Genomic DNA, 13,324 nt, shown 5'->3' with positions numbered 1-13,324 from the left:
GGGAGGAGTGCCGTATCGGACGCCTCTTGCGGGACACTTCTTTGGATCGTTCCTGAAAGCGAAGATCCACTCGAGTCGCTAGGGCAATCAGGGCATCCAGGGTGGAAGGCACGTCACGTCCAGCCAGCTCATCTTTAATACGACCCGAGAGTCCTTCCCAGAAGGCGGCGGTTAGAGCCTCATTGTTCCACCCGAGTTCCGAAGCCAAGGTGCGAAAACGGATGGCATATTGGCCCACCGTCAGAGTCCCCTGACGTAGCCGAAGGAGAGATGAGGCAGACGCGGAGGCGCGTCCGGGCTCGTCAAAGGTGCCACGAAATGCCTGCAGGAATTCCTGGATGTTGGTGGTCACCGGATCCTCCTTCTCCCACAAGGGGTTCATCCAGGCCAGTGCCTCTCCCTCTAGATGGGACATCATGAACGCGACCTTGGCTTGGTCAGAGGTAAACAAGTGCGGCAGCAGCTTGAAATGGAGAGAGCATTGATTGATGAATCCCCTGCAGGTCTTGGGATTTCCGGCGTACCGGGGTGGTGAGGCCAAACGAAGTCTGGAAGCATCCGAGGCTGCCACGGGAGCTGTGGCCGTGGATTGTACAGTGGAAACCTGAGATGTCGAGGATGTGACCGTCGCTTGTAGCGTGTTCAGGCGGGTATCCACAGAAGACATGAAGTTCAGCATGCGGGTCTGGGTCTCACGCTGGCGTGTGAGTTCCTGCTGCAAGGCCGCTAGTGCTTCGGCGGGATCCATGGCCTGTTCTAGCTGTTACGTCCGGGTGGTGGAAGCACTGGACCGTACACCGATTTCCCCTGAGAAGGCAGCCAGGCCGGTCACCCCGCCAGAGGGTCCTGATGCACGGCAGCCGGAGCACTATAGGTAGCTGGACAGTCCGTAGAGAAGCAGGAAAGGTGGATGATGCTGAACCCACGGAGTTCTGGACGGTAGTCCGGGTGACGAGGCTCAGGGTCCGAGGCCGGGTTATAGGGTCAGGCGGGATCCGGAACCTGCTGAGCGATGGAACGGGTCACCGAACGGAGCCAGAGACTGGAGACTGGCGGAGCTGCAGAGGTGGTGGGACATCCACCGAAATCACCGTCAGGGTCCAGGGATGGACTTGGTTCGGAGCGACTGGCGTGGCAGGATAGGCTCTACGAGACAGGACAGGGTTAATACAAGGCAAAGCACAGGGCAAAGCAATACGGGGACCTGAACACTAGCTTGCTAAACACGTAGAACAGGCCCCGCCCACCAGGAAAGAGAAACCTTATATACCCTGTACCTGTCTATGCAATATCCTGTTTCTGGGTGCTGGCCCTTTAAGAAAGGGTCAATGACCGCGCGCGCGCCCTAATGCGCATGCGCGAGGCCCGGGTGCCAGAAGCCAGTCCAGGAAGCGGTGAGGAGGAAGTAGGAGCGCCCGGCTGGGAGTCCCACGTCGCAGAGGAACGCCGGGAGCGGGGAGCTGGACGCATGGAGGCCGGGACCGGAGTGGTAAGCAGGGGACACCGCCGGGGAGCGGGGAGCGGGCCACGGGGACCGGAGGACGGGACCAGGGGACCGGGAAGCGTGACAAAATAGTAATGGAGATAGTGGACAACCCAGTCTTGTGCCTTTACACAAAGGGAATAGTGAGTACAGGGACCTTGGGATGTATATTTGAGCCTTTGGGTCATTGTAGATTGAGTGTATGTATGTGTAGAAGGGTCCCATGAATGAGATGTTAGCTAGTACTCCATACAGCCAACTCCATCTAACGGTGTCAAATGAATTTTCCGTGTCAATGACAAGTAGCGCTGGGCTCACGTTTTGTTTAGGTCTCAAATTAACTCTGTAAAGGGCTAAGAGTACTTTCCTAATATTTGATGTAGCTGATCGTCCTTTACTGAAGCCTACTTGGGAATGGGAGAGTAATTCTGGCATAATATTTGCTAACCTGTCTGCCATTATTTTAGATAGTAGCTTAATGTCTAGATTTATCAGTGCTATTGGTCTGTATGACCTTGGGCATGCGGAGTCTTTTCCCGTTTTCCCGGCTTAGGTATGAATTTGATATGTGCTAGGTTACTTAACTTCAGTTTGTCTTCCCCATATAGTATTTTGTTGTATAATTCTGTCAGTACTGGAGTTATGTTTACCATAGATTTACAGTATTCGCTCGTGTAGCCATCGGGGCCCGGGGCCTTATGATTTTGCATCTTCATAATTGTGGACTAAACCTCTTCCTGTGAGATTTTGATATTTAGTTTCTCCCTGTGGTCTTCCATCAATTTCAGAAGTATTTGGGTGTCTAGTAGTGTCATTAGGGGTGGGTTCTGTTCTGTAACATCAGAGTACAGGTTTTTGTAAAATTATTCCATAATTTTTATTTACTTGTTGAGGTCTGTGTGAATCGTTCCTTTATCGTCTTTCAGTTGTAGTGGGACCTGGCTGAAGTTGGTGTCTGACTAGGTTAGCCATTAGTTTCTCGGCTTTGATTCCGAATTCACTTCTTGACCTATATTGTATAATTGTTCCCTGTTTTCTGCCTAGCTATTGAAGTTTCTTTGTTCTGCTAGCCAAGCCTCCTCATTTTTGTCAGAGGGGTCAGATTCAAATTGTGAATAGGCTTCCCTTAGCTTTTTAGATGTCATGTTGTAGTTCTTATGTATTGTTTTTTTGAAGGGGACTGCATATGAGATTATTCTCCCTCTTATCACCGCTTTTGCTGTCTCCCATAGTAGTCCTGTCCTATCTCTGTGCTTCTTATTATCCCACATATATTGCCCCCATCATTATTTTAAGTTTAAGTATGAATTCCTCATTATTTCCCAGATAGGAGGGTAATTTCCATAGATAGTCTGTGCCTCTCGGGTAGGCCTCTGTCAGGTCTAGTATTACTGGGGAGTGCTCTGAAATCACCATATCTGATATGGTTACCACACTTACCTTAGTAATGGATGTAGGGGATAACAATATATAATAATTTCTGGACCATGACTCATTAGTGTTGGAATACTGCGTGAACTCCCTGTCCTGGAGATGCAGATGCCTCCAAGCATCATGTAGGCCTGTAGTCTTTAGTAATGGAGGGATTACTTTGTCATGGCGTTTAGCATAGACTAGTACTTTTCCTGTATTCATAGAAGTGGTTTACTGAGTTAAGATCTCCTCCCAAGATTTTTAGTGGGCATGTATCCCCTAGGAAATGTGTCTCTAAACTATGGAAGAATTAATTATTACTGTCATTTGGGAAATATGTGTTATATATTTTAACGCAAGTAGGGGGAAAAATATGCAGAGCACTGCTTACCATATGTAGAGTCCCGGCGGCGACTTCCCAAACAGGTCCGTTCAGTATTAAACAGCCGCGTGTGATTATTCAGTATATAGCAGGATGCTGTACGCCTTCTGGGTCTTCACTAAGTCCATCCGGCTACCGGAAAAACAACTGATGTTGCTTGCGGTGCTTATGCCATAGCACAGAAAGTCCATCCAAAGAAAAAGAATTGAAGCACTCTGCGGTGTAAATTGATTTTTAATAGCTTCATGCAGACAGGTGAGACAAACACAGGGGAGCAGAGGGAGGAGAGCACGAGTTACACCGCAGAGTGCTGCCATTCTTTTTCTTTGTATGTTATATATTTTATAGGTCCCTCCGGGGCTTGCCAATGAAATTAAGTGTGATCTACCAATTGTACTGTCAAATATCTCCTGGATTGCCCCCTGTACAGTCTTATTAATTAATGTGAGGACTGCTGCTTTTTTTATCCACTGATGGGGAGCCTTACACCCTTCCCACCCATAATCGTTGCATTCCGTGGAAGTCCCGTTCTTTAAGGTGGGTTTCCTGTTATAAAACTATATGGTTTGTCGTTTTACAGGGAACCTGTCACCACATTTTTACCTATTATACTAAAAGAATCACCTTCTGCAGCTCCTGGGCTGCATTCTATGAAGGTGCACCTTGGCCCCGACTCACCCTCCAAACCCAGGCCAGAGCAGAAAACATAGCTGCCCTACCTCGCGCCGGTGAGTTAAATGCGCAGGCGCGTGATTATGGGTGGGTACAAGAATGACGTTGGTAAGGTCGGCGCTGTGCAAGGGTTAAGTATTTTGTAGGTTTGGACAATGTCATTTTTCTCTTCATATGTTGTCTTTTCTGTCTTGGTTGCTTTCAGTAGGTTCCACTCGGTATACCCTTTCGATCTTTCTGTTGCCGGAGATGCCCATTGGTTTGAGAATTATATTTTCACATAGGTTGCGTAGTTCTCCATATCGAAAAAGCTCTGTTAATCCCACTATTCGCAGGTTACTTCTTCTGTACCTGTTTTCCAGGTTGTCTGTTCGGTTCCATAAAATCAATTTTTCCCCTGGGAGGCAGTTTAGTGTGGTATGATCTGTATTGACATCGTCCTCTATGGTAGACATTCTTGACTCCAAGGCTGGCTCCCAACCGTTTCATTGATTTGCAGTTACATGTTATGTAAGGCGTAAAGTTATGACGTTATGATTTCTTTGAGAGTGTTCGTGATGTCTGGCAATAGTTTTGTGGCTACTTCTTACGCTAACTTTGTATAGTCCAGGGTTGGTGTCTGCGGTTCCAAGCTTCACACTTGTATTTACTCGTCTACTACGTAATTGAGAGGACATTTGTCTTGAGCCATCAGCCCAGTTTCTATATCACGGATTGGGGTTCAACTCTGTGTTTTCCCTTAGTTTGTGTTCTCTCAGCACTGTAAGTCTCCTGTTGTTATTTTCCCCGCTTCCTTCTTTGTTGGTTTCATATAGTCCTTTGTAAAACTGATCCTCTACTTATCTTCCCGTTTTCCTGCCTGAATTTCGTAACCTGTCTCTTTAAGAGCACCTTGATGAACATACTAGCCTGAGCTCAATCCTCCAATTTACCCTTGGGGATCTTCACCAGTGCTTTCTCCTTCTTTCTTTTATTTGCTCCTTCTCCTTTTTATGTTAATATTGTCCTCTCCTCTGTGTAATCTGATCTCCTGCCTGTGGGGACTCCACAGCCTGGATCCAATGGTGAGGAGGTGACGGCGCCTGCATACAGCTTCCAGGTGCCTGACTCGGTGCTCTCCACTCCTGGCCACCCCAGGAACCAAAGCAGATTGTGTCATCCGCCCTGCAACAGGACTTGTCTTGCCACCCCGTAAGATAGAGGCAGTAACTACTGGCTCGGCGGGCCCAGGTAATGACGTGATCATCTGGACTTCAGCTGAGTGGTTGTTCCCAGGTGATGACTCCCGACCGCCTCTTAGCAGGCGTTCAGGTCTCCCCAACTGCTTGCCGGCACAGACCTTTCAGCCTGGTCTTAGGCTGTTTAGGACGGTCTCTAGTAGTCCTCAGGCTCCTGGCTGGTTTCGAGCCTCCATCTCCTGAGATGGCTTTTTGCCTGAACTGCCTTCTGCTGGGCCTCTGAACTCCACAAGAGGGACTACTTGGTGTTCTAGGGCGACTGGTGTTGGACAGGGTAAGTAAGGGAGCTTGTCTAAGCCAAGATTACCTCGGATAGTTATATCCTTGTCAGAGTTCCCTCGTGTGCATCCTATTGTGTAAGTGGCCATCTTGGATCTCAAGTTTTGATGGGTTTTTTTTTACTTCCGTAAAAATTACATTGTAGTGATCATTTATAAAGATATTAAACAGTACTGGCTCCAGGATAGAGTCTTGTGGAACCCTACTTTTGATTTTCCTCCAGTTCGACAGCCACTTAGTAGCACTCATTGTGTCCGATTATGAAGACAATTGTGATTCTATCTAACTGATTCCTTGTCGATTCCATACTTGATCATTTTTTCAATGAGGATATTAAGTGATACTTTATCATCACATGCCTTACTGAAGTCAAGGTATGCTACTGTATATGCACAGCATTCCCCTAGAGTTAGTAATAAGAGGGAGGAGGAAATGTTCGGTATTTATTTTGTGAGATAGGGGACAGGGTTGCAATATTTCTCCATATAATGTGTATATAAATATATAACAAATGACAAATATCCAATGCACATTAAATATTGCTTTTTATTTGCTTTTAGGATTAAAGATATTAATTCCAAATAATTGTAATATACAATATTTTTGGATTATTAGGCGCAACTTACCATTAGATGTTTGCCAGGTTTTGCAGTACAAAATAGGAAAAAAACTCTTAATGAAATTGGGAAGTACCTTGTTTTTCCAAAAATAAGACCTCCCCCACAAATAAGCCCTGGCAGAGATTTTCAGTATTTTCGTAGCAAGGCTTAAATATAAGCCCTCCCCCGAAAATAAGCCCTAGTCGCAGTTCAATAATGAAGTGTCCATGCAGCTAAAAAAGTTAACAAATACTGCACTTCATTATAGACAGCGGACACCCAGTAATCACACTCACCTGACGTCCAGTAGATGACCTGCAGTGATCGCACATCTGCACACATCCAATCTCACACACACACACATACACACAATCAGATCGCACACACAGACATCGGAACACAAACATCAAATCACACACACAAACATTGAATCACAAACATCACATCGCAGACATACTCACTACATCCAGCGATACCAATTTCTTCTCGCCAGCAGAATCCTGAGAGGCAGTGCAGTGGAGAGCAAGGACCTACTGCAATGCTAGCTTACAGGACCTGCAGACACACGTGACTTCCTCCCATCATTCCCTGCGAGCGGAAGCATTCTTTAACGCTGGATGTGATGTGATGGGGGTGTGTGTGTGGGTGTGTGTGTGTGTGTGTGTGGGTGTGATCTGCTGTGTGTGAATGTAAGCGATCTGCTGTGTGTCAGACAAAAGCAGGGGAAGACGGCGTGCAGCACCCACTGGAGATCAGAGGGAGGACCTGGGAGCCATGCAGACTTCCGGGTCTGGTAAGTATGAGTCTCCTAGGAAGGGGGGTCTGCTTTTTTGGGGGGTAAACTTACCCCCCAACCATGATTCTCCAAGAATAAGCCCTCCTCCAAAAATAAGCCCTAGTGCTTTTTTGAGGGGCAAAAAAAAGTATAACAGTGTTTTATTTTTGGAAAAACACGGTAGTAAATGTTTTAGTGTTTCTCTGCCCAATGGATTTGATTTACATATAACTTCACAGCGTGGACATTAATAATTACTTTGCAGTGCATATATATCCACACAACACTACTGCATGGACAGTAGCTGCACACTAAGCTCTACTACATATGCACATTTACATTCACCTAGAGCTGTGCTATATATACAAGAGCAAAAGGGTAACTATGTTTTGATGTTTTGACTTTCAGGTTCAATATCTCACCATCTGCTACAACTTCGAAAGTGAATCTACCATTATTTTATAGACAATCATCTTGACTACCTCACACATAAATTTGACTTGATTAATTATGCTGATTCTTGTCATGCCACAGAATTGTTAATATTTTGATTGTGGTGGGGGAAAAAGTTTTTTCTTCCTTTATACTACAAATTTCAATGTGTTCTCACTTTCCCTAATAGCTCTGCCTGTTATTAGGTTGTTTCTCAAGTGAAAAGTCATTGGTTCAAATCGAGGAGTAGCCGTGAAGATTTCCGAGGAAATGAGAAACAGCATCACCCAGCTCATTGATAGCTGTCTCTTGACCAAGAAAATTGCCAAACTGCATATGAGTGCCATGACAGTTGGAAGAACACAAAAGGATGTCCATCCATCCATTCTGAAGTGAAGAAGTGGGTATCTAGGCAAAATATCAGTCACCAAATTGGCTAATCACAAGGTCTATCAGTTCTGGTACAAAAAATACAGCAGTGGAGGTGGCTTGTATGCATCGTAATAGCAAGGTCACAGACAACTATTAATGCACGCTATACAGGTCTGGTATATGGCCCGAAGAAAGGTGAAGAAGCCTTGACTTTAATAGTGTTAGAAGTTGTTTTGAGTAGAGTTTGCAAAAAAAGTATGAATAGTGGAGAGTAGGAAATTGGAAACTGGTGATTTGGAGAGATGACGGGAAAGTGAATAGACTAGGCTCTGATGGGCGCAAATGGGTCGCGAAGAAACAAAAGGAAAAAGGGGCTAACTGATCGAGAAACTGAAGGAATGGTCAAGTGCAGAGGAAGAAGCTTTATGATATGGGGTTGTTTCACAGACAAAAGCATTGGACACTTGACCAGGATTGATGGTAGTCTCAATGCTGAGTTCTGTATGAACATCTTAGAAGATGAGTTACTTCGTAAACTCAAATAGTATGGGTATGAATATGGCAACGTAGTGTTCCAGGCAAAACGACCCGAAGCATATGTCGAAATTGGCAAAAAAAAAATGGTTAAATGGAAATTAAGTAGAGGTGCTGGATTGGCCCCCACATACCCCAGACCTCAACCCAAACACTTGTTGATGAAGAAGCTATATATGTACCAAAGTGAGTCGACCAGTATCCACCAACTTTAGGAACGTGTAGGAGCCCTGGGATCAGATTTTGGTTGAGACATGCTTGGATCTTATCGAAAGAATGCCCACAAGGCTTTAGGCAGTGTTAAATGTCAAACGTGGTATGATGACTCAACGTCTGGCCACTTTTATGTGTGTGTGTGTGGGGGGTGTGAACTGTTCTTAAATTGGCCAGACATATGGTTCCTGTGTTTATTAAATCAAGAGAAGTTTACCATTGCCTCAAGTCAAACTGATAGGAGCCAAAATGTCTGTTAAATGCACATTGTCTGTTAAATGTGTATTGCTTCAGCCCCTTTGACTATATAATTCAGAAGAAAATTATGAAGCCAGATTCAACTAGCCACCAATGAGAAAGCAGCCATCTCCAACCAATCCTGTAAGAACCAATATCCTGAATTGAGAAATGAGGGCATTTGAATTGAGACATAAGGGCTTTGCTTCTGTCACCAAGGGGTTGTTCTACATGGCCTCTGTTTAGGAGCTACGTTCCAGCTGGGAGAATCACAGAACTGCTTAACTTCGGATATTCTACATGACCTCATGTGAGGAGCTATGGTTTCAGCTGGAGGATCACAGAACTGCATCAAGATTCGTTCTATATTATTTGAGCCTAGGATCCACGGTTCCAGCTGAAGATCACAGAACTACTTCATTGCTCAATGCTGAGCCCAAAAAGTTGTTGGAGAACCCAGGTTGGGACAACGCTGTCGCCTAGCTACATATTTTGTTGTGCTCAGTCAGCTTTTCTAAATTTGCCGCTATCTCTTCTAAGTGGGTGACCGCCAAAAGCGTGGTGCTGCTGGTTATGATAGTTGGCCCTGGAAGCTCTGTAGTCACGAAGATTCCAATCCCTGGTGGGTCAGCGAGAGGGTGAGACTATTGCTTGCGCCATCTTGTGTTCTTGGTGGGAATGTACAATATGTTTTTGATTGTTGGTGAACCAATGGAGTCTTACTAATGTCTAGTTCCCTCACCCTCTGTTGACTGATTAGTGTTCTGCCAACAATGAAGGAGTGCGAGCATTCAGTGGAATGAGCCCTGGTCTGTGTGTTTTTTTCCAAAGACAACCAGGCCAGCGAACGAGAGCACCCATTGACTCTCATGTCTCCCCAGGTGGATTTACAAAATACTAACTAAATAATAAAAATGAGTAACAATATATGGACATGACAAGAATCTGCATAACTAATCATATGCAAAATAGATGCAAGATAAATTTATTTATGAAATAGCCAAGATGAGTGACTATAAAATGATGATAGTCTCACATTTGAAGATGTAGTGGATCGTAAGATATGGAGCCTCAAAGTTAAAAGTTCAAAACATAGTTACCCTTTTGCGCATCAGTTTATAGACTTACAGCTCTGCTACATATATACATTTGTATAAAAATTCACTGTGCATACACAACCTCATTTTGCAGTCCCTTACAGGTCATGTGATTGATTACATGACCTGAAAGATCCTGTAGCTAGTCGAGTGGAAGTTTCTTCAGATGCTCACTCGGGATATGAAGCCTTGGTGCAGATCTCGGTAAGTTCCTCTCCTGCTCTGCACTGATCACACAGAGTAGTGTGAGGCAGAAGGAGAACAGTTCTCCCAGTGATTGGGAAGAACACTATCTCAGCATTCACCATTTTAAAAGAAGCTGCCTTCAGACTGTTAGAGGCATCATATAGCCCAAAAAGTACAGTCAGTTTTAAAGTAATTTGCCTTTCTCGTTCAATAAAATTAATGGTTTTTGTACAATTTGTCAATAATATATTTAATTTCTCCCAAAGCAAGTTACTTCTTATGGTAAATAAAATATGATTTTCCAATAATCCACATTTCAAAATCTAGGTACAAATATGGATTCTTCCCTGTGTGAACGCTATGGTGTATAATTAGATATGATTTCTGGATAAAATATTTGCCACATTCTGAACATGAAAAAGGCTACTCACCTGTGTGACTTCTCTGATGTATAACAAGATGTGATTTACGTACAAAACCTTTCCCACATTCTGAACATGAAAAAGGCTTCTCCCCTGTGTGACTTCTCTGGTGTATAACAAAATGTGATTTATGTATAAAAGATTTCCCACATTCTGAACACGAATATGGCATTTCTCCTGTGTGACTTCTCTTGTGTGTAACAAGATTTGAATTCTGTGCAAAACATTTCCCACACTCTGAACATGAAAAAGGCTTCTCACCTGTGTGACTTCTCTGGTGTATAAGAAAATGGGATTTATGTACAAAAGATTTCCCACATTCTGAACACGAATATGGCATTTTTGCTGTGTGACTTCTTTTGTGTGTAACAAGATTCGAATTCTGTGCAAAACTTTTCCCACATTCTGAACAAGAAAAAAGCATCTCCCCTGTGTGACTTCTCTGGTGTATCACATAATGTGATTTATGTACAAAAGATTTCCCACATTCTGAACATGAATATGGCTTCTCCCCTGTGTGACTTCTTTTGTGTGTAACAAGATTTGATTTCTGTGCAAAACATTTCCCGCATTCTAAACATGAAAAAGGCTTCTCCCCTGTGTGAGTTCTCTGGTGTATCTCAAAAACTGATTTCTGTGCAAAACATTTCCCACATTCTGAACATGAATACGGCTTCTCCCCTGTGTGACTTCTCTTGTGTGTAAGTAGATTTGATTGATATGCAAAACACTTCCCACATTCTGGACATGAAAAAGGCTTTTCCCCTGTGTGAGTCCTCTGGTGAATAACAAGAAATGATTTCTGCTTAAAATATTTCCCACATTCTGAACATGAATACGGCTTCTCCCCTGTGTGACTTCTCTTGTGTGTAAGAAGATTTGATTTATATGCAAAAAATTTCCCACATTCTGAACATGAAAATGGCTTCTCCCCTGTGTGAGTTCTCTGGTGTATCTCAAAAACTGATTTCTGTACAAAACATTTCCCACATTCTGAACATGAATACGGCTTCTCCTCTGTGTGAGTTCTCTTGTGTGTAAGAAAATTTGATTTATATGCAAAACATTTCCCACATTCTGAACATGAAAAAGGCTTCTCCCCTGTGTGAGTTCTCTGGTGAATAACAAGAAATGATTTCTGCTTAAAATATTTCCCACATTCTGAACATGAATACGGCTTCTCCCCAGTATGAATTCTCTCGTGCCTAACAAGAACTGATCTCTGGTTAAAGTATCCCCCACATTTGGAACAAGAAAATCTCCTTTTCTCCATGTGAATTTTTTTATGTTTAACAACAGATGTTTCGAGGGGAAAACTATTTGCATATTCCAAATGTGAAACTGACTTCTTTGCTTTAAAAGAAGCTTCTTTTTTAATGCCTCTTTTGTGACTTGTATTTTTCTTAGTAGTCTGTAATAAATCAGAAGAGAGGACCTGTTTCATAGGATCAGATGATAGATCTTTGCTCTGAAGAGATGTCGGAGTTTCTGGAGTAATGGCATTCACTTCAATTGTATCTTGTGTAATCTCAAGGTCATCTGATTTATAAATTGAAGATGTCTGTTGTTCCTCTGATCTCCTGTTACAGTCATCTGCCAAGCATAAAACCAAATTATTTTTTAACAAAATATATTGAAAATTGTATTGTTAAACATTTATACTTAAAATGTCCTTAGAAAAGTAAAGTTGTGTAGCAAAATATAATTATTTAACACAACGACAGTTCAGTCTAATAGAAAACCACATAGAATGAACCAGTAGAGTGTGGTGTTCAACTGTTTGATCATTCAGCCTCCAAAATATTGCAAAAAGAAGCCATGAATATATGATGTAGGCGAAAATTATACCAATAAAAACTTCTACTAATCTTGCAAAAACCAAGCCCCTACTCATTTCCATCATCTCTGAATGGAAAAATCAGAAGATTTCTATATTACTAGCTCAGAGGCTCTTTAAAAGCAACACGGATTACATAAACGACTCCAGCAAAATCCGAGCTCCAAAAGTCAAATATCCAACTCACTTCTGAGCCTTGCAGTTTGCCCAAACCACATTTACCATGTATGTATTTGGCATTGCTGTGGTGAAAAGAAACCACTAAATTTACGGTGTGCGTGTCTCCTGGAGCACAATTTGGGCACTATGTGTTGGGTAATAAAATGGCATATTTGCAATTTTCACTCTCCATCATCCAATGTTTGCCAATTTCTGGAAAGCCAATTAACAATAGTACATTACATATCCCTATAAAACATTTGTTTATTAATTCAATTAAAATCGCCCGGGTAGACAGATAAGTACCAAAAATAAGGGGGACACAATTTCTGGAAAGTGGCTATGGAGTAAGTAAATCACTACTCCTATAAACTGACGAGCAGAAGGGTAACAATGTTTTGAACTTTTGAATTTCAGGCTCCATATCTCACCATACATTACAGCTATAAGAATGAGACTGCCTTCATTTTCAAGACAATCATCTTGGCTATATCATACATAAATTTGACTTGCAACTAATTATCACATGATCAGTTGCAGATTCTTGTCATGTCACTGCATTGTTACGGTTTTGCTCCTAAATATCTAAATTTTATGGGTTTTTTTATTATTTTGTTAGCATTTTGTAAATACACTTTTTGGCTTTCAGCACTGCCTGAATCCTTCTGGGCATGCTCTTGATCAGGGTCAAGCATGTCTTGACCAAAAACTAATCCCAGGTATCTTCTACACATTCCCAATGTTGGTGCGTTCTGGTCAATTTACTTGGAAATGTATACAGTATTTTTTTTCAACTCTACCCACAAGTGTTCAATGGGTTGAGGTCTAGGGACTGCGGGGGCCAATCAAACACACTTCATTGTCATTGAACTATTTCTTCTCCAATGTTGTCAACCTCGAACACTATGTCGTCCTTTTTTTACCCATAGAACTCGAGTATATGAAGTAACTCGTCTTGTAGGATACTCACATATAGCTCAGCATTGAAAGCACA

General features: G+C 42.9%; 2 protein-coding genes across 2 annotated transcripts in view; both read right to left on the bottom strand.

The window, feature by feature from the left end:
- Positions 1-13,324, bottom strand: part of LOC142312267 (oocyte zinc finger protein XlCOF29-like) — a 259,631-nt gene that overhangs the window by 39,515 nt on the left and 206,792 nt on the right. The gene's annotated exons all lie outside the window — the stretch shown is intronic.
- The window catches only part of LOC142312274 (uncharacterized), a 201,713-nt gene that overhangs the window by 46,409 nt on the left and 141,980 nt on the right, over positions 1-13,324 (bottom strand). The window contains 1 exon segment of the mRNA XM_075351208.1: positions 10,387-11,539. Coding sequence (XP_075207323.1) covers positions 10,387-11,539 — 1,153 coding nt within the window.

Source organism: Anomaloglossus baeobatrachus, chromosome 5 (genome assembly GCF_048569485.1).
Source record: "Anomaloglossus baeobatrachus isolate aAnoBae1 chromosome 5, aAnoBae1.hap1, whole genome shotgun sequence".
Lineage (NCBI taxonomy): Eukaryota > Metazoa > Chordata > Amphibia > Anura > Aromobatidae > Anomaloglossus > Anomaloglossus baeobatrachus.
Note: the sequence above shows the minus strand (reverse complement) of the source record. Positions and strands in the feature narration are given on the sequence as shown.